Source organism: Poecilia mexicana, unplaced genomic scaffold (genome assembly GCF_051168715.1).
Source record: "Poecilia mexicana isolate PSO_F unplaced genomic scaffold, ASM5116871v1 scaffold_4, whole genome shotgun sequence".
Lineage (NCBI taxonomy): Eukaryota > Metazoa > Chordata > Actinopteri > Cyprinodontiformes > Poeciliidae > Poecilia > Poecilia mexicana.
In genome coordinates this window covers 7,506,207-7,527,826 of record NW_028263373.1, presented here as the reverse complement: position 1 = coordinate 7,527,826, position 21,620 = coordinate 7,506,207, and the positions used below count along the sequence as shown (strand labels likewise).

The window sequence follows — 21,620 nt, the reverse complement described above, 5'->3', positions numbered from 1 at the left end:
ATTAAAGAACTAGCAGGTCATCTTGCTAATGTAAGTTTTAAAATTGACAAACTGCGGAGTAAAGCACTCCTGACAACTAAATAGTTTTTCCTAAAAGTCAAAACAACAACAGAGTGCAGACAGGGGCGACCATGCTTTCCTTTGCAAAGCGATTCAAAGAATTTGCATTGTGGGTAATTGAGTTTTTCTTTCATCTACTCCCTAGCTGCTATCATGGCTACGGGTTTCCACGGAAACTACACAACCCACCCGCGCAAAACCCCGAGGTCCCGGATGTCTACCGTGCCGGAAGAGAAGAAGGTCCTTTCCCAGCCATCTTGTGGCTTCATCTAGCGAAGTGCTCGCACCAAGCCTCGTAGAATCGGAGGAAAATCCTGCTGAAGGGGCGCCATCATGCCCGGACAAATGCAAGAAGGTTTTGGCTGTGCCATAACCAATCGGTTCGACCAGTTATTTGACGACGAGTCGGATCCGTTCGAGCTGCTGAAGCAAGCCGAAGTTAAGAAGAAGAAGGAGGCTGCAGCTCCTGGTGCCGCCAAGACTGCCGCGCAGGCTGCCAAGCAGCCCAAGAAGGAGTCCCAAAAAGACAGAAAGACCCCGCTGACTGATAAGAAGGAGGAAACCCAGGCTCCAGTTCCACTTAAGAAAGATGGTAATATTTAATGCACGTTTTGGGCTCCAATTAGTCAAAAGAGCAGCCTAGAAATTTAAGCTAACAGGCTAAGTTGCTCGGTTACCAGCTAGCCGTTATAACTGGGCTCAGTGACATGAGGTCGGCTTAACTCGTTATTTTAGTGCCTTAAGATGAGTGACATTTGCAGGAACAACGACTTTTACCCAAACTTAATTTACGACTGGAGACTCGAGGTTGCTGCGATACAAAGATAAACAGTTTGCGGCCCAGCTAGTTTTAGCTTTACACCCCCTAAAAGGCCTGGTTGAACAGAGAGCCTAACTAACAGCATGCTTCAGTTAAATCGTTAGCTCTGCTCAGGGGCCACTCGAAGCCAAACTACTTGTTGCTGCATACATCGGGAATCATTTAAAAATCGAACTATTATTGGTTAAAGGGAAAAAATAATCTCCGGAACATGTGAGAGGACGGTAACACGTGTAGAGAAGATAGGTGTGAGCTTCAGTTTGGGTTTTTGTTTTGGCGGATTTCTCTGCTGACATGCGGAGCTGTCCGCTCCGGCGGAGCTGAACCTCGTGGTTGTAGGGCGTGTTAAGGCACAACCTCCACACTCTTACTTCCTACTGGCGCACAATAAACACTCCGCACGCGGTCGATTTGCAACAAATCGCATACTCTACACGATTAATCGTTTTTGTATCAGCCGGTTTTTGCCCTGCGCTCAAAGTAAGTCGTGACTTTTAGGTGAAAAGGCGCTGGCTGCAAAGCGTAGATTGAATCAGATTAGAATTTTTTTTATGCGTAATTGAGGTTTCATCACATCGAGCTGACAAGTAGGATCATATTTATCTGCCTGAGAGAGAGGATGAGACAGGTGCATTGATGGTGGTTCCACCAGCTGCTGCTGCTGCGGTGTAGTGGAGCGGATCTATTTCTGGATCAGGCGATTTAGTCAATGGGAGGGACTTGTGTTACACTGGGCTGGTGGCTCTGACTCAAGTAGGGGAAAAAAAAAACTGGGTCACCAGTAATCCCAGTAGATCTGGCAAGGTAACTTTATCACAAATTGAAAGCAAATTATGAAACTCACATTAGGGCTGAGAAATAACCTGTCAGAGAAATCCTGAATCACTAACTTGCCAACAACCCCACCCACCCCCACGTTAATTGCAATTATTTGCTCCACTTGTGCAGAACAATGTTTCTTTTTCTTGTCTCCTGACTCAACGTTTGGTGTGGATACAGCGATGCTGCAGGTCATCTAATCACTTTTTTTTTTAATTATTATTTCAATTCCTAGGTGCTGGCATGAGGAGAATGGGCAGAAAACCAGAGGGCGAAGGCTCCAGACCTCAGGGCGGACAGGGAGACGGACGGCCACCCGCAGACAGACGGCCCGTGGACAGGCGGCCGCCCCGCCGCTTCGAGCGGCCTGCCGGCGAAACCGCAGAGAAACCCGAGGGCGGCGAGTTCTCCGTGGAGAAGTGAGTTTGGACTGATAACATACCAGCATGAACCATAACTAGAGGGAGTCCAAAACCTGATGCTTCAGTTAGAGTATTTTCTTTATTTCTTTTAAGCTAATTACATAAAACTTTTATTAGTTATCTTTATTCTTAAAAATAGCATAACAGTCATAGACATAAGTAACATTTTCAGATTGAAATGGAGCTTATTAAATCCTACCCCCAGTTGTCTCACCTAAATATGTCCAACATTATGCATATTTACACAACTGTGGTTTTAAAATGCATGCTATATATTTATATATTTTCAAAAGCCCAATAAATCAGAACTTCACGTCGCTGTGTCTGAAATTCATAAAATAGATGATCAGAATGTAGACCATTAGTTTGTTTTCTTTTTACCCTTTTTAATAACTGCATCAAAACTACAAACTCCATCTATAAATGCGACATTTTTTAAAGTTTATTACAGATCAGAAGAAGGTTAGGGAAATGTGCTCTGATGCATATAAATAAATAAATGGGTTTAATCTTGTAGTTCTTAGATTTTCTGTAGGTTTTATAACTACAGCTTCTCACAAGGAACTGGTTTTATCTCTCTTAGAAAAAAAAAATCTTCAAATCAGATCTTAGTAAAAACCAAAACATATCAGTGAGGAAAAGCTTAGTTTCTTCTATGCTTTTTTTTTTTTTTTTTTTTTTTTTTTTTTTGCTGAAAGTAGTAAAGACATGAAAAAGAGCTTATTTAGCATTTAGCTGCTGAATTATGAAGCAGATGAACTGCTGGATATTTTATTAAAGACTGCAGGAGCAGATGTTGGAGTCCAACATAATTTATCATTTAAAGTTGTTCCTGTCGAGATAAGACATTGCAAGGCCTGAACATTTAGAAAACTTACATCCGTAGCAGATGAGAAGCAAAATGTTATTTCCACAAAACTAAATATTGATGGCAAGTTTAAATACAAATCTCCATAATTACTTGCTTTCTCTTAAAATTGTTGACTGTGTTTTTTTCCCTCCTCCTCAGGCCCGTTGGTGATAGGCCAATGAGGGGTCGTGGCGGCGGCAGGGGAGGTCGCGGCGGAAGAGGCCGTGGCATGGGCCGCAGCGACGGATTCGACTCCAGAGGAAAACGGGAATTCGACAGACACAGTGGCAGCGACCGATCGTAAGTGTTCCTTTGACTCCCCTCATGGTCTGAATGAAACCCAAATCATTTGTGCTCAAGATGTTTGCGCTCATGTTGCGCGTGTGTCTTTATCACGATTGATGTTTCGGGGGGGATTTCTTTCCCTCTCCAGTAGTCTGAAAGGTGAGGACAAGCGTGGTGGGAGTGGATCTCACAACTGGGGCACAGTTAAAGATGAACTGAAGTGAGTGCTTTGAAAAGACGGATACAAAAACTTTACGTGTTTCTAGTTTCTAAGGAAGCCGGAGCCGTGACAATGCAGGACATTGAGTTTTTTTCTCCCGTTTTCTCTGCAGTGAGCTCGACCAGTCTAACGTCACCGAGGAGAACCCAGAGGGAGAGGAGCATCCACCCGCCGACTCTGAGAACAAGTAAGTTGTTGTTCCGATGAAGGAAGACAATGTGGAACGAAAGACACCGATGCTAAACATGTCGACGCTAAACATGCCCATGCTAACATTGCTTTGTGTTTGTGTGTGTTGAAGGGAGAATGAGGTTGAAGAACAGAAGGAAGAAGGGCCTAAGGAGATGACTCTGGACGAATGGAAGGCCATGCAGGACAAAGAGCGGGCCAAGGTCGAGTTCAACATCCGCAAGGCCAACGAGGGCGCTGACTGGAACAAAGGATTTGTGCTGCACAAGTCCAAGGCCGAGGTGAGGCGTTTCCCACAGCTCCTAAAGCCCCACCTCACATTTTAACAGAGGCAAATACTGTTTGTATGTGTTTCTGAAGTCGTTATAAGGATCCTGGCTCGACTTGAAAACTAAACTGCAAACATGATCCAATTACCGTATTTTCCGCACTATAAGACGCACCTAAAAACCTTCAATTTCCTCAAAAGCCGACAGTGCGCCTTATAATCCGGTGCGCCTTATATATGGACCAATATTGAGCCACAACAGGTCCAGCAACAGACCTTACCACAGGGGCCCCGTTTCATTGGCTAATGCCCATTTTAGGTCACAGTGCAGCTACCACGTGCGTGACCGTCTCACAAACACAAGCTACAGTAGTAAACATATGCTAATGTACATTGTGGACCATCAAAACCATGAATGCCGACTTACCCAGCCTTGCAAGAACAATAGGCATCAGTGATCTTGTCCACAGCTATATGCTGAGGGTGTGAGGATCTGCTGTTTTCCTCATCTATCGGTAGCTTTTAGCTGTGACGCGCACAATGTTGGAGGCATCCAGTGGCTCAAACACCTTGATGTCGTCCAAAAAAGATGACATGAACCTGTTGGTTCCCCTGTCCATTGTCGTGGCTGATATGTTGTGAAAATCCGGCAGAAATGCTACGCTAATTAACTCAGATCGAAATGAAAGACGTCATGTTTACACAGAAATGCAGTAGGCTGCTTATGTAGTTGGTCCACTACGGTAAGCAGCCGCCAACTTCTTTTTCCCCCGTAGAAGAAGTAGTGCGCGGTGCATGCTGGGATAGTTGTCAGAACACTGGTTTGTTAATAAAGTTTGATAATACATTTAAAGGGGGGGAGGGGCAGGGGAAGAGAGACAGAGACTGCAGCGGCAGCGTGTCGGTTGGTCTGTGTTACCCAGAAAGCAGTTGGGCATAATATCGCAACACCAACACCGTGAGTGAAACAACGACTGGGCCAGCCTACTATATAAAGTACTCGGGGACCATTTCTTTATTAATGTGGATGTGTAATAATAGAGTATGAAGCGTCTATTCTATGCGCCTTATAATGCGGTGCGCCTAATGTATGAAAAAAGTCCTAAAATAGGCCATTCATTGAAGGTGCGCCTTATAATCCGGTGCGCCTTATAGTGCGGAAAATACGGTAATTTTACTTGAAACTAAATACAATGCTGCTTATTAGCGCTGTAGTTAGATTATGTGTACTATTTATTTTTAGCTTAATGCTCAATAAATGTAATAGTTTTTATGAAACATTCATAGTATGAACAAGATTATTTCTATTCACTATTCTGTTATGACACTAAGACAAGTAAACAAGCTGACATTAGATGGTTTATTGCTACAAAACAGATGAGAGGAGGTGAAATTGGGCTTCAGGAAAATCTTGAAATGCCAAAGTGTTTAGCAGAAAGAAGAGTTCATTGTAGGGGTGGGTGGCAGGAACGTAGTTTTATCACGATATTTCGTGGTAATATGATAACGGTAAAAATGACAATAAGAAATATCACTTCTCTTTTAGGTAACTGTGACAGCAATCATATCCTCACAAGCACAAATAATGTTCTTGAATTTGTGATGCCTCTTCCCTAGGACACCAGTCACATAAAGAAGTGTGATTTGTATCACTAAACTGCACACAGTAATGACATTTAATCATAATTTTTAATTTATTTATATTTATCAGTACTTTAATTTAACAAACTGTGGAAAAAATGGTAAAACTAGCAGCCCTGACAATACAGACAGTATTGGGGAGTTTTAAACATCAATTGAAATTTATGACAATAAATCAGATTTCTGATCAGACTAAGAAGTTTGTCATGATAAATAATACAATAAATATGCTTCCCTAATGTGCTGTCGCTGTGCATATTAGACTAGCTGTCAAATGTCTCTAACATTTTAGTACACGCTTATGTTTTTCTGTTGTGATGATTATATTCTGAACTTCTCTTAAAGCAGGACAAGAAAGGTGACCTGCCTGAGCTTGACATCGATGATTCCAAGGTAAAATGTTACCCGTTGCATGCAGCGGCTCAATCTAAACCTGTGTGCAGACGGGGTTAGGACTGCGAGAGCGCGCTTCTAATTAATAAAACGCTCTTCGTTTTTTTCTGTAATTCAGGGCGACGATGAGCACCACTTCCGGAAACCAGCAAACGACATCACGTCCCAGCTGGAGATAAACTTCGGAGACCTTGGCCGTCCTGGCCGCGGGCGCGGAGGACCCCGCGGCGGCCGGGGAGGCCGCGGGCGCGGAGGGGAACGCGGCGAGCGTGGTGAGCGTGGCGAGCCCACCAGGCCGGCACGCGGAGGAAGGACTGACAGGGTAAATAATCCAGAGCAATGCTGCTGCTTGTTAGCCGTTTAGCAAATTCCCATCCTAACCGTGTCCTCCGTTCGCTCTCGCTTGCAGTCATCTACGTCTGTGCCGAACGTGGACGACCCAGAGGCCTTCCCAGCCCTGGCTTAAGCTCCGGCTGTAAAAACCCCCTCAGGCCTTCAGGAGCCTCCTGAGCACCTCCACTACGAGGCTTGCATGTTCCTGGATCCTTCAGCAAAGTCAAATGATGGCGAAGACTGTCATAGCTATGACACTCTGTGAGGACTGAGTTTTATTCAATAAAAACAAAACAAAGATGGAAAAAAAAACAAAAAGAAATTAACAAAAAAAAAATGCATAAAAACAAAAGGACTTCTTGCTACTCTGGAGCAACTTATTGGTAGAGGTTTTGTACTTTGAAACAAAGTAGCAGGGATGTTTTCATACAGTATTTTTTTCAGAGGTTATGCATCGTCCATTAATAAAGTTTTGTAATTGCTGCTTGAAAATATGCATTTTGAAATGTAAGCATAAGGATATCTTTTGGCGTGGTGAGTGCTGTTGCTTGTTTGCTTTAAAGCGGGCGGCGCCGGAGCTCCAGCACGAGCTCCGCCTCACCTGGCCGATTTCAGAAGTTACAGCTCCACTCATTGAGATTCATGGGTTTATCCCCCCCCCCATTCCTTTAGCACTGAGATATTGTTTTATATTTTATAGAGGAGGTCTATTCTTGTATGATCTTCAGCCTGTAAATCAACTATTTTCATAAATTCTTTCAGAGACTGTATTTCACATGGTGCACATAAAAAGGAAAAGAGAAAAGAAAAAACTGGTATTTGAAAGAGATGCTGCCTACATTGGAAATGTATGTGGAAAGGCACGCAATCTGGACTTTTCATTTTATTTTTTACTGAAATGTTCTTAAAAGCTTTTTTTTTTTTTTTTTTTTTTTGTGGAACACATTGGAAACGCGTCCCAAATTTAAATCCCGGTTCAGTTCAATTGAAGAAAAAAAAAAAAGGCTGTGTCCATGCGTTTTGGATTTGCTCGTATCGGAAGGATAATCTTCAGACGTCTCTTCTTCCCACGCTCATTTAATCTTAGGTCATCATCAGCCACGTGCGAATCAGTCGCTGCCTTCCTCTTAGTCCTGAGTGACGAGGAGAGGCGTTTCTTTCCGTTTCCTCCCCAACAGCTGAGACGCGACCGGAGACCGCTGGAAAAGCTCGGACCCTCTGTCGTTTACACACTCCGCTCAGCGTTATAAGCTCTGCTCGGCCTCGGGTTTCTTTCGGTCTACGCTGAATGTTTTTCCTCTGCTGTTGACTTGCTCTGTAGTTTCCACGATGGCGCCACTGCATAATTGCTCTGAATGAAATACAGTTGTCCATAGTGTGGAACAACTGAATTGCTCTACAAATGTGTGAATTCCAGCCCTGCTATTAGACCTCTGTCGGTAAATAAAGGTGGTCAACAAAAAGCTCTTGTCCTGTCGTCGTCGGGGGTTACGAACTGTTGCTCTAGAAATGTTTGCAAATGTTCAGACCGATTTTAATACACCTGCTTCCTGATGAGATTTACCTGAGTATTTTTAAGTTAGGAGTGAAGAACGCTCATTTGTTTTTTATACAGTCTCCTGCAATTTTGAGGTAAAAAAAAAATACTTTTACACATTGGCAACCACTTCATTAGTACCATCAACTATTTAGACTTCAGACTTTTTATCTTGTGCTGTTGATTTAGTAGCTGGTTGCATTTCAATCAATCAACTACACTGATGGTTAAAAGGGATTATTGATCCTATAGGTAGCTTTGCTGCCAAAATGAAATTTTGACAAATACAAAATATGACTAAAAGTGAAACTTTGTGCTCGAAATATTAAAAGCCACAATAATAAAATAAAACAGTACCTCAGCACACATGGGCAAGATTAAGATAAATATGTAAAAAAAATTTTGGCTTTGAAGATTTAAAGTATAATTAAAAATCAAACTTCATGTTTTCCAGAGTTTCTTCCCTTTAATTTGAACAAAATACTGTTTAATCTATCGAGTTTCAATCTCACTAAACAGAGCCGCTAACATCCTAATAAAACCTTGAATGACCTCCAGAAATAAAAAATGTTACAAGCACCTCTGGCATGTTGGAAGAAGAAAGTGAAATATCTACATGGTATTTGTCCAGCGTCTTCAACTCAAGCTATCAAAACTTTTGCTGTTTTTGCTCAGATCAGTTTTAAATGCGGCGCCTACCTGGGGTCCCTGGGCTGGAACCAGTTTTGGGGGGGCCCCTAGTAGAAGAAGCTTTCTTCTACTAATGAAATTTACAATGCATTAATATATAATCCTAGACATGAATTGGTGCACGGGAGGTTTAATAAGTCTGCCTGGTCACTAGCTCCATGTTGTTCCCCCCCAAAAATGACTATCTTCTTAATTTTCAAATATTTTATTGCTTATGTTAATAGAAATCCCCAAATTTAATACATTTCACTTGATGTAGGCCTATACGTTTATAAGTTTTATGGAATTCTTATAATATGCAACCCCATATAAGTTTTTTTTTTTTTTTTTTTGCATTCATTACAAAAAAAAAAATGTCTTTGGGGCCCCCAAAAAACTGAAGCCCTGGGCAACTGCCCCTGTCAGCTCTTTTACAGGGGCAGTGAGAAACATTATTTAATTGAGGACAAGCGTCACAATGCTACACTTTTACAAGCTAGTTTTTCCAGCGACGTGCTAGTTATGTCACATCCCAGTTCTGTTCTCAGTAATATCATGATTTAGGAGGGCGTGGGGGATTTGACAGCTTCACTTCATGTCTTGTTATTTTAAGATGTTTCACCGTCCATTCAAAAGCCTGTTTCAGTTCTAAACATGGGTTGGAAACATCACGCCTGTAAGTTACACTCACAAGAATGAGCTACATGAGTCACTGAACCTACATGTTTGGGTCGTTGTCACTTAAAACCCCCAAAATGCCGACATGTGATTTGATTTGGCTGCATTACGCGCAGTATTTTGAAGACTGGTACTTTCCTTTTCTACAATCTGAGCTTAGGTTGAGGAAGTTTAGACCTGGACAGAGTTGTAATAAAGTTGCTCTTCTGCTCTGCTGCTGTTCCTTGTGGCTGACTCAGTTGTAGTAAAAAGCGCCTGAACAGGTATTTCTTGTGGAGAAGTGATGAAGTCAAGTCCATTGGGTAGAACCGCTTCCTCGGGTTGTGTCACTTTTTTTTTTTTTTTTTTTCCAGTGGGAAACGTGGGAAGTTTGTGTCTCAGCGACATGTTGCATTGTCAAGCTGCCGTCATAAGTAGTAAACTAGGCCTGAAGGGATCATAATGAAGTGTGGATGTGGCACATTAACTTCTAACAGAGCATTGATGACTGTACTTTTGCGAGTATAAGGGCAAACAAACTGGAGTCTTTGTCTATTAAGAAGGATGTCATCATGACTCAAACGGTTTTGGTCAAACTGACCTAAGTTGCCCGAATACACGTTTTTATGTTGATGTGAAACTCTGCTTTTTTACATTACAAAAATCATACCAAAAAGTTTTGGTCTGGCTTTCTAGTGCAAATATCTTGAATACTATTGAAATAATGACGAAACTAACTTGCATGTAACTTTTCAGTACAATATGGGAGCTTTTTTGAAGTCAATAATTCCTAATAGTAATGGAAAAGTATTACCTATTAGTGAAATAATTAACTTTTTTTTATCAGTATTTCTTGTGATTTAGTTCTGTTTTATTTCAAGTGTATCCAAGATATTTCTACTAGAAGTTACACTTAGAGTACTTTGTGTTTTTGCAGTGTGTGTGTGTGTGTGTGTGTGTGTGTGTGTGTGCGTTATACTCAGCTCTGAAACCTGCATGAAAATCTTGAAAACTTCCAAAAGTTTTACTGCGCTCACAATCATTTTAGTCAGACAAATCAAACAAAGGATTCGGTTTTAATTTGATCAAATTTGCATCCACATTGAGGTAGAGTGAAGAGCGTAGCAATTAATATACAGCAGTATTTAAAAAAACAAAACTTGGACTTTTTTAAATAGAAGACATCTGCTCATGTAACAGGAAGAATAGGTATAGTTCCCAAAACTCATGGTTGACGATGATGCTGTTACGATACCGTCTCCTATGAAGAGAAGTCAAATCTGCCTTTTAGAGATTAAACCTTAGTAAAATTCCTCGTCTCTTTCTTTTAGTTCTGCTTAGTGTGTCCATAGACGTTCCATTGGAAAACAATTGTAATGCCTGAGAGGATTTCTGCTGAACTGAAGCTTGGCTTGCAGGGAGGCAGTTCTTCGTGATTTCTAAAAGCAAAGGAGGTAGTTCATGCACGTCTCGGCTGAGAGTTCAGTTTGAAAAGGCTCGGCGGGTCACTCTAAACGTTCTGAAAGAAGTCGCCGCAGTCGATTTTCACTGCGTCCAAGGTCAGCTTCCCTCCAAACCCCACGGGCTCCATGAGGATGCTGAGGCTGGGGAAAAACTGCATCCCTGGAAACTCCTCCTCGTCCTCCTGGTCGTAGTTGTCCAGATTGTCCTGCCCGTGGGACGAGATGTAGTCGATGGTCGTGTTCGTGTCCAGGGAGGTCTGCGTGTGGCCGGAGCTGTCCGAGTCGTGCGAGAGGCTTTTGATGTAGGTGGTCAGAGGAGGATAGAGCAGGGCCGACAGCTCCGTCTCTTGGCCCTCGCCGCTCTCGGGAGGGAACGCCAAGCGGTCGCTCTTGGGCGAGGAGGAGTCCCCCATCCGCCTGCACAGCTCCTCCACGTCCACCAGGATGGTCTCCTCTTCTGGGTCAGTGAAACTGGAGTTGTGAGACGGGAGATGCAGGTTCATCTTGCCCTGAACGGAGAGAAGGAGGACGAAGAGGGTCAAATCGGAACTGTGGCGGGTTCGACCAGCGGTTGATCCGTTAAAGTTTTGCTACATTTTTACCTTCTCTTTGGTGCACTCTTTTGCCCACTTGCTGTTTGCAGGGTCTGGCACAACATCAGGCATCAGGCACTGGAAAATCTCTTTGAACCTGAGATATGGAAAACTGTTAACCAGCAGTTAATCATTCCCCCCCCAATTTAGATTTAAAGTATTCTCTACATCCGGCTAATTTTAAGGTTTTGGAGAGACCTTTCCAGAGTGCTGACTGGGGTTTCATTGAAACTCTTTGGATGAACCTAGAGCTGACAAAGTGGCTGGAAAACATATCACAAACATACCTGTGCTTTACTACTGAGCTCTTCCACAGAAACAGAGTAAACAGCACCGTCACGGTGACGAACACACACATCAGCACAGTGGAGAGATGGTCGTCTTCTGCAACAGCAGCAGGATGACATGTTACACCACACGCCAATCAAATCAGCAAGAAGAGTCACAGCTGTCAGCACAGCCAGTTTAACGATCAGACGATGCAAATGGCAGATACAAAGATGCTCAAACTTTTCAGTGCAAGACTATGTTAATGGAATAAAAGCTGAATTTATCGTAATGTGTTGCACGTCTTCGCAAGAGGTGCCGGTAAATGTTGAAAATCTGCTTACCCTCGATGTAGAACTTGATCTTCTGACCGGTAGGACCTTCTCCTTTCGAAGTGGAAGCGCTCATCCACAAGCTGTAGGAATCAGGAGGAAGACCTTCGATGGGATACGATGTCTGCGATGCTTCTGCTGAGTCTGGTCGGGACAAAAGGAGGCATTCACTGTGAAACTATTCATGCGTCTGTCAGCCAAAAACCAACATTTTGTTTCAGTTTTTCTGCAGCTGAATGCTGGAATCTCATTTTAGTAACACTTCCCTGCCTGATGGACTTAAAAAAAAAAGTTAAGATGACTTAAGATTCTAATAATCATGAATAGGAAGCGGTTATTAAATTAACACGGCTGGCAGCAGCGTTCTGACGAGCTTTGGCACCGCAGTGTTTTTAACCCCAACCACATCCTCTTCACATGGCAAAACAAGACACAAGTGTTTACTGGATAGCTGCGTCTGCTTTCGTCGTGAGCATTAAAGTGAAGCAAAACGATTAAAGTGGCACAACGCAGCACGACTGCTTTAGTGAGACTTTACAATTAAATTGTTCTTACAACGCGTCTGGACTCCGTGGCTGTTCTCCAGGTAGATGGTGAACTTTGTGATGCATCCCCTGCGCTGCGCCCTGCGAAGCTGCGTCCAAGACACCGTCACCTTGTTTCTCTCCACCTTTTCTTGGGCCGACGGACCAATTTCTGGAGCTGCAAGCGACACAGCAGAGCCGCACAGCAATGTCGATTAGGTCAAAATAACACGACATGAAATATGTGTGACCATTTCGACTAAGATCTTAAGCTTAGTCAAAGTTACGCCGTCAAGCTCTACCTGCTTCCAACGTGGCGATCCCTCTAAAGCTGGTCCTGCTGACGGAGCTCTGGTTGTAGAAAACATACACCGCTCCTTCATAGCACTCCCATGGATTAATATCTGCAAATGTAAAAAAAAAAAAAAAAAAAAAAAAAAAAAAAAAATATATATATATATATATATATATATATATATATATATACATACATATATATATATATATATATATATATATATATATATATATATATATATATATATATATATATATATATACACATACTTAGCATCTGTTATTAAGAAAAACATATGAATATGAAGCTCAACATGGAGTGAAAAGGCTGCACAGTAACAACAATCAGGCTAACGTCACAAAAAATTGCTGGTTGAGTCAAGCTGAGACTTTCAAACCTGAGAAAATATCAAATGTCAAGAATGGCTGTGGTAGCATCATTCTGAGGGCCTGTTTTGTTGCCAGCAGCACCACTGCGTTGCACAGAGAGAATGAAATATTGAAGAAAAAGGACTGTCTTCAACATTTCACGCTTGCTTTAAAGCAGGGCTGTCCAAAGTGAGGCCCGGGGGCCGTCTGTGGCCTTTTGAATGACTCTGTGCACCATTTGACTGCAATGTTGAAAGAAAATGTATAATTTAAATAATTAACCAGGCTTCAGCATTCATCTTAATCTCAAAAGAAGTAGCCCACGACCAACCTCCCAAAATTAGGAAACAGCATGCCTTTCTTTTTAACAGCAACACTCTTTGTATGCTCTGGATCTGCAACGATTTCCTTCTTGTGCAAAAGTCTCTTTTGTTTGTTTCATTAAATTATTATACATTTAGTTCACTATCGAGCAGATACGATAAAATAAAAAGTCATTTTCAAGCTCAAAAGAAGACACCGCTGATTCAAATCAACAGGTAGATGGTGAAAACATCAGCTGGGTGTGCCAACAGGACATTTACTCCAGACACACATCAGAACTGGTTTGGAAAGGAGAAGGCAGGCTAACATTAACATTTTGGACCCGAAGTTCATTGACAATTTTGTGGCTTATGTCAAGCATTTCAACTATTCTGGAAACATCCAGCCTGAACCTAACCGGTACGATCTTTTGCAACTTGGCTCTAACTTTTCACCTGTGAGGGTGACGACGATTTCATTTCCGTCCAGTCTGGCCCATCTGAGCTCGTCCAACACGTGACCCTCCGGGTACCACTCCACCACGTAGTGGGTGGGTGCAGTTTCAGCTTTTCTCCAGGAGATGGCGACAGTGTGGTTCTCCGCTGTTACTTGAACGTCAAGAATCGGTTTGGCTAAAAACACACAAACACGTATGTATGTGATAAAAGTGAAGCTCCAGTTTCAGAACCACCAGGTGAAGATCAGACAAGGTTTTACCTGTTGTGTGACGCGTTGTCATGGTTGCAGGAGGCGACGAGCCTTTAGAGTTCACTGCCTGCACCGTCACTGCGCAGTCGGAGCAGAACGGGACAGAGTGGTTCTTCACGTCTGCGCTGACGTTCGTGACGACCGTCAGGTTGCTGCTGTTCACTCTGATGGTGTACTGAACGATGCTCCCTCTGCAGACGGACATGCTGGACTCCTGAAACGTTTGGAAAACATTAACTTTAACTCTGCAGGTGAATGCGTTCTTTGCCTCGGTGAGTGATTACTGTCGCCAAGGATTTACAGCCAAACCGCAAGATGAGTGTGTAAGACACATCATTTCTGTTCAGCTCCTCTTTTTCTTGTAAACTGAAACTGCGGTGCGTCTACTGTCAGGTTTCAGTTACCCCTGAGTGTGTCCTGAGTGTGTGTGTGTGCGTGTGTGTGTGTGTGTGTGTGTGTGTGTGTGTGTGTGTGTCTGTGACATTAAAACAGTCTAGGTGTGTGTTTTTTAACTGTATTTGGCAAAAGGGTGTTCATCACTCTCTCTGTGTGTGTGTTTGAGTGTGAGGATGTCACAAGATGTGGTCAAGGTTTGACCTTTAGTCTGTGCAGAACAAAGCAGGGAAACAGAAAGAAAATGTTACTACGGTAACAACACCGTGATCATGCAGCAGTGCGAGAACAATGGAGTTGTGAGAATCCTCAAACTCATGAGGCTCCAGTGAAGTCTGACGTGGAAACAGGCTCCTCATCCAGAAAGTACACAGCTTCTGAACATGTTTTTTTCCCCCTGAGTTTTAAGTTTTATGAAGTAGCAGTAGTAAAACCAAAATAATCAAATACTCATAAGAAAGTGTATGAATCTCTTAAGATTGGTGGCAATTTTTAAGGTTAAATTTCAATGTTTTCAGTGGCTTTCAATACATATTTTTTGGTATCTGGAAGCAATTTGTGTCGATATCGTACATCTGAATGTGGAAGTTTACCATTATTAGAAAAATGATGAAATATTACCATTGCTCTTCGCTGACCCAATTAGAATAAAGTCAAGGTTCTCCAATCAATGAATGTCCACGTAAGCCGAAATGTGTGCAGAGATGTGTATCCACCTTTTGAGGTGGTTCTAAAATTGTTCACTCTGTGGGCGATAAATACATGTATGCCACAATATTTTATATTTATTTAATTTATAGAAAACAGTGACATACTTCCTGGTATTGGCTTATTTCTCTCTGTTCATCTCAATAATCAGCATTAAAGTTGGTTGTTGTGACAAAAAAAAAATGCAAAAACGTTTCAGAAGATATGGGAGTTTTTTTAAGGCTTTGCAGTGAAAAACATTAAAGAGCAATTTTATGCATGTGTGTGTGTTTCGCTGCCTAAAGCAAATTGTTGTCCTTGATAAAGATGTGTCATACCCAGAACTGGGTCAACCAAACTTCCTTTCTTAGGCTGAGATTTTTAGTTTTTCCTGTCGAGCTGCTGTCGTCCAGTGTTCAGTTCAAACTTACATTCAGTTATATCTGTGCAAACTATACTTTTTAAGGAGTTCAATAACTTATGTACACTATTTCAAAAATACTACTACTACTACTAATAATAATAATCAAAAAACATATTTAGAAAACAGGTAGTTTTCAACACTTACGTTCCAGTAGACTCTCATGGATCTGAAGTCGGGGCCTGCAGCGAGCCACACATCCAGATGTTGGGCAGGAGCTTTAAAACCAAACATTAAAAAGTTACTTTTTAACATCTTTGTTTTTTTTTTATAGATACTGAATAAATGTTTCTCTTTAAACTTATGAACCTACAAGACGTTCTTTTGTCGTACATTCCTCGATAAGTTTCACTAGTTGGTGACGAAAAGCTCAGAAGTCTTTTTAATTAAACTGAAAAACCCTTCAGTCTGATGCTTTCAAAATCTACAGCTTACGACAATAAAACATGGATCGCACATCTGCTCTTGAGTCTGGTAATTTATTATGAATTATTTTTAGCAGGTGTTTATGACTGTGCAGCAAAAACAGGAAGGGATATTTTTGCACAGACAGCAGTTGGCAGCTGTGTTTGACACAGCTGCCAACTCCGCCCTGCGTTATGTTCAGCCGCACTGTCTGCGTTCACATAGAAAAGACAGATTGTAAATGAGGAGGCCTTCCGACCTCAAAGCTCATCACAAAGAATGAACAGTCAAAGATACCAACGAAGACATGCATGATTTCTGTAACAGCGAATAAAGGGGGCAAGTAATTTTGAACATAGACTATAGATAAAATGAGAATTTTTTTTTTTTTTAACAACAGAGCCTTTTGTACTTTCAGTGATGTTTTGGGAGAGCTTTGTCTTATTTCCAACCATAAGACAATAGTTTAGTTGGTGAAAATAACTATATATAAATCTCCTGGGGGTATGAATAATTTTGGCCTTAGCAGTGAAGAATCAAGGGGGAAAACGAAACAAAAAACGATGTAGAACAAAATGAACTGAGCCCCACAAGGTAAAAATCTGCACACGACCTTCCCGTCATCAATAAAAAAAGCAAGGCAGCACAAACCGGTGCAGCTGATGTTTTCGATAACATCTTTAGCGCTTGCTGTAAGTGGAAACTGATGACCTGTCACTACTGCTTATTCATAGGTCATGCATTTTTATAGAGAGATCTCCATATCTTCACACCATCAGAACTACAAAATACACTCCTGCATTTCCTGTAAGGCGTAGCTTTCCTCTTCACTGGCTTCCTTCACTCTCAACCGATGCAAGAGCGAGTGAAAACCAAATTTGCCCAAATCGACTCAATAAAATCTCAGCAGGGATATGGCGCACTGGTCGCCTTATCTGCACAGGCGGTTTTGTTCTCGAGATAAAACGCAAAAAAGGTTTCTCTTTTGGTCGTCGCCGTCGTCTTCATGGCATCAGTGAGTGGTGATCTGATAGCTGCCTCACAAACCCAGACTTTAGGAAGCACTGCTGCACTGTCTGATGGCCTATATTGATAAAGTCCCTGAGAGGTTAATTAGCCTGCAGACAGAACGAGCGGAGCTTTAAGTCAGTATTGGCCTCAGACTCACCCTCTTCTTCAGTCGCGCTGGAGACTTCTGCGCTCCACGGGCTCCACAGGCCAGTGCTGAATCTGGACTGCACTCTGAAACTGTACACACTGCACGGCTCCAAAGAGGGGATGTGCTTGGCCTCGAATGAAGTCGTCAGTCCAACCTGCAGGTGATCAATGCACACAACGTATCTGATCAGCTGTTTGAGTTCAGATGCAAGATATTTCAACATTTTTCTTTTTTTTTTTTTTTTTTTTTTTTTTTCAGGAAGGAAGTTCAGGAGATCCTTAAAGCGGGGTTAGATTGTAAAACAACATCCTGTGATTTTTCTTTTGGAGAACTTTGAAACCCATTCCACAAAAAATACCTATACCCTGAAAATGCACACTGAAACATGGCAGTGGCAGCATCATGCTGGTACAGCTGGTCAGGGTTGATGTTCACGGCAATCTTGGAGAAAATAAAATCCTACTGGAGGGTGGAAAATACTTGAGGTTGGGGTGAAGGTTCATCTTCCAGGAAGGCAATAACTCCAGAGATACAGCCAGAGCCGCAATGCAATTGGTTATGTGAAAGTACATTTATGTTTTAGAATGGCCTAGTCAAAGTCAAATAGACAATCTTTGGCAAGGCTGGTCTCAATCCAGTTTAACTGAGCTTGAGTTGATAGCAACGTGCCACCAAAGACTCGCAGCTTTAGCTGTTGTGGAAAAATACAAATGAACAATTTTTGAATGTAAAAAAAATGTTCCTCCCACTGAATAATTATGCACCACTTTGTGGTGATCTATCACTATCACATCTTTTTATCTCTTAATGTTTTTGTTTTTTTACTTGATGCAAAAACAAAAGCCTGAAATGGCTTGAATGTGCTTTTGATGGGCTTGTGTTGATGAACAGAACGCACAAAGGAGCCTGAAAGGTCAAAATTTCATCTTATTCCTGAGACAGGTGAGTCATCTCGAATTCACTTCTTCACACATCGACCAAGACACTCATGTCTGCCTCCAACTCTGAATCAGCAGAAGCTCAGAGCAAGATGATCATTCAGCAGCCAAACATATTCAAAGACCTTAAATTGCCTTTTGCAATTTCTGCGCCTCACTCAAAGCCCCCCGAAAGGCTTTTCAGAGAGTCAAGGGTTAGGGGGGGAGTTAAAACTTCTTACAGAGTCTGGATAAGTTGTCCAGTTGCACTGCCGCTCGTCCCGGTACTGGATCTGCAGATGCGGAGTCCTCACAGGCTGTTCCACTTTGATGGTGCAGTTCCTGGAAGAGCACTCGACTTGATCAACAACGGGCGTCGATGGCATCACTGCTCGGATCAGAACAAAGTAATGGGACGTGTTACGATCAAAAAGTAATAGCAAGACTTACAGGATTGTGGTGCAAAGGGGTTTGAGGAATGAGTGATTGGAAACGATTGCTGGTGACCAGCTGCAAAAAGTCAACGATTTCTGGAAATAAAATGACTTTGAATTTCTCTTGACTGTACACGGCGTGATTCGTCTGCGTGGAGCCGAACCTTAACAACAAGCGTTCAAAGTCTTACCGATGTCACTGAGGTTGTAGCTGACGATGGAGGAATTTTCAGAACCCAGGGAGTTGTGGGCTTCAATCTGCACCGACATGAGCTGGACAGATCTGGGCAAAGTGAAATTGGCAGACGTGCCGGACACGCTCCACACCAGTCCTGTTTGGTTTCCACTCGCAGTTCCAACCCTGCAGCCCACACAGCAAAGTTTCAGTTCAAAAGCATCTGCACGGCTCTAACTTTTACAAGCAGAATAACGTGGGAAGAGTGCGCATGCTCACCGCACCACGAAGCGGTTGTTAAGGTAGGTGTCCCTTCCTCTGTCCCAGGAGCAATTCACTCTCCTGGTGTCATTTTTCAGGATCCTGTAGATGCATGAGATGTTTTTGGGCTTATCTGGAGGGTCTGGACAGGAAAGGAGACAAAACATTGCTTGTGAATGTGCATCCTGCAGAACCGGATGCAGTCTTTAAAAAAAAACACACACAAATTTATGACTAATAGAATCATTTTTCTCTTTTTCAATGTTCCGTTGATCAAACCGTCTGGTTGCATGTGTGAAAACAAACAGCCACCCTACTGAACTGCGAGTCACCAAGCAACAAAGAGAAAGCAGAACAAGCTTTTTTTTTTTTTGTTTTTTACAGGTTACTAAAGTTAACCCCAGTTTAGGTCAGGAAAGCTTTATGTGAACATCTTCTGCGGTTCTTCCCAACAAGATTCAGTATAAACAGGAAACAAACTCAGTTGTGTCATCTGCAATAAAGCTGCTTCATAAGCAAACTCATCTCAGCCAAATAAAACGTCCCACGTACATCCAGCCGTGATGTCCAGTCCACAGTCGTCCAGCGGCGGGTTGCAGTCAGACGTGCAGCTGTATGTCCTCTTCTCCGTAATGTTCTCCACCCTCAGGGATATGGTTGTGTCGTTGAGCCGTTCGTATGGGGGTTTGGTGCGCCCGTCGATGTACATGGACCGGTGGGTCTTACATCCTGGGAAGAAGGTGCAGTACACCACGAAGCTGGAGCCTCGCTGCACCACGGCTCCGGCGCTGGACCACAGCACGCAGGATGTCTTCTCACCTGGAAGCAGGAAGGCTCGTTATTTCCCAGAGGACTCTGGAGGATGGACACACGTCCACGTTTTGGACACGTCAGGAAAACCCTGGCGAAATATTCACCTTCTACCTCACAGGCGCATCTCAAGGAATTAGAATGTCAACAGAAAGAGATTGATATTAACAACAATTTGATTGGAAAAGTGGCTTTGATTCCATTTTGATTGACTGTGCTCGGGATTTCTTTTGCATGAATTACTGCATTAATGCGGAGTGGCCTGAGGCTCTGCTCAGGAACCCCAAACCGCTCTGATGGCAGCTTTCAGCTCGCCTGCGCTGCTGGCTCTACAGTTTCACGTCTTTCCTCTTGACTAGTGGCAGGTGGGTTTTTGGTCTACGTTGCGCAGTGATACCAGGCTGTTTGAAAGCAGGTATTTGTACTTTTGTCAGTGCTGGAAAGTGTCACGTGCAGCTGGAAAATAAAAGCAGCATCTCCATGAAGCTCGTCAGAAGAGGAAAGGGATCAACATTTTCCCAATAGACAGCGCTAATTCTGGACTTGATAAAAAAAGATTAAAAAAAAAAAACCTGAAGTTGGTAACTTCTTTCTCTCCGCTCTCTCTCGCCACACTTTGGGGTTCTTGATTTTTAAATGAAATGCAAAATTTACTTTATTTAGAAAAGAAAAATCCACTTAGCCCATGCAACAATATTTCACATCTTGTTCTAGAGTGACCTAACGCAAGAAACGTGACAATTTCCTGCACGTCATCGATGCGTCTGTGTTTGGTGGTGTTAGTAGAGCAGTTGTCTTGAAATTGGAAAGTCTGTCTTCCTTCAGTCACATATTGATGTGCCCCTGTGCAAGGCACCAAGTCCCAGGGTGTTTGTGTGTGTGAAATGTGCCTCAACTCTGACTCCAAACATAGAGTACCTCTCAAACTAGATGGGATTGATGCAATGTCCGTTCACAGTGATTTTCCCTGTTTTTTCTGTACCATTTTTTTTTTCTTCTTCCACTAAACTTTCCATCAATAGGAACAGACATCTTTCATTCACAATGACCTTTTGTGGCTTGGCCTCCTTGTGGAAGTGTCAATAGCTGTCTAAAAGGTAACTCAGCAATCTTCCCCAATGAGGACTGAGGAGGCCATAATCTTTCTACATTAAAACTCAAATTACAAATGTAAAAGCTTGAACCATAACTTTAAGAGAACGTTTTAGATAAGTGTATATATATATATATATATATATATATATATATATATATATATATATTTTATTTTATTTTTTTTTAATTTATTGAGATGAGACGCCCCAGACAGTTATGTTATGTTAACCATTAGTATATGGGGTTTACCTGCGCACTGCTGCACGACCAGCAAGGCAACCGCGACGACTGTAACAGACCATGAGAGGAACATCGTCGACGTAAGTCACCAGAAACGGCATATATGAGTCTCACATCGCCGCCAATGCTGTTAGTTCCTCTTAAAAACACATAGCAGAAAAGAGAACAATAATTAAAAAAAAACAAAAACGGCGCACCAAGTCATTTATGGCACCAATGATTCTAAACATTTGAGGGAAATTAAAGTTATGGAAACCACTTAGATTTGAAAGGATTACATTCTAATTGTGTACTTATGATTTATGTTGAATCATAAATACAGCGACAGTGTTATGTTAAAAGAAGGGAGCGATAAACGGAGGGGTGGGATCCGTCCCTAAAACTCACCAGCGACTCGCATCCCAGCGTCCCGTCCACGTTCAGCGCCTCTCTGAGCGGGTTGAGGTTTTATCCGTGATCGCTTCTGTTTCCACGCATCTTCTTCACTCAGAGCGGCTTCACCGCGGGGAGACTGCGCGCTGCCTCTGCTGAAGTGACGAACTTCAGCCAAATGCAGTGTGTGTGTGTGTGTGTGTGTGTGTGTGTCAGTTCATCAGTGACGACA

The 21,620-nt window shown here is 42.5% G+C and overlaps 2 protein-coding genes across 6 annotated transcripts; one reads left to right on the top strand and one right to left on the bottom strand.

The window, feature by feature from the left end:
• Nucleotides 1-289: 289 nt before the first annotated feature.
• On the top strand, nucleotides 290-7,763 carry serbp1a (SERPINE1 mRNA binding protein 1a). Of its 5 annotated transcripts, none has more exons than XM_014986994.2 (9): nucleotides 290-652; nucleotides 1,935-2,118; nucleotides 3,131-3,271; nucleotides 3,408-3,476; nucleotides 3,589-3,663; nucleotides 3,775-3,946; nucleotides 5,920-5,967; nucleotides 6,086-6,289; nucleotides 6,377-7,763. In XM_014986994.2, the coding sequence occupies exons 1-9, from the start codon at nucleotides 394-396 to the stop codon at nucleotides 6,431-6,433; spliced, it is 1,209 nt and encodes a 402-aa protein (XP_014842480.1). In that variant the 5' UTR covers nucleotides 290-393; the 3' UTR covers nucleotides 6,434-7,763. The 5 variants fall into 5 exon arrangements, with proteins under 5 accessions (XP_014842480.1, XP_014842479.1, XP_014842477.1 ...); XM_014986993.2 differs by having other exon boundaries at nucleotides 3,405-3,476; nucleotides 5,923-5,967; XM_014986991.2 differs by having other exon boundaries at nucleotides 3,405-3,476.
• Nucleotides 7,764-10,220: 2,457 nt separating this feature from the next.
• il12rb2 (interleukin 12 receptor, beta 2a) lies at nucleotides 10,221-21,579 on the bottom strand. The gene is made up of 16 exons (XM_014986996.2): nucleotides 21,404-21,579; nucleotides 21,026-21,155; nucleotides 19,424-19,690; nucleotides 18,890-19,013; nucleotides 18,627-18,796; nucleotides 18,244-18,389; nucleotides 17,094-17,238; nucleotides 15,668-15,738; nucleotides 14,029-14,233; nucleotides 13,767-13,943; nucleotides 12,645-12,746; nucleotides 12,374-12,520; nucleotides 11,831-11,962; nucleotides 11,507-11,603; nucleotides 11,229-11,316; nucleotides 10,221-11,135 (listed from the first exon to the last, which is right to left on the bottom strand). Exons 2-16 carry the CDS (start codon nucleotides 21,087-21,089, stop codon nucleotides 10,674-10,676), a joined length of 2,397 nt encoding a protein of 798 aa, XP_014842482.2. The 5' UTR covers nucleotides 21,090-21,155; nucleotides 21,404-21,579; the 3' UTR covers nucleotides 10,221-10,673.
• Nucleotides 21,580-21,620: the final 41 nt, after the last annotated feature.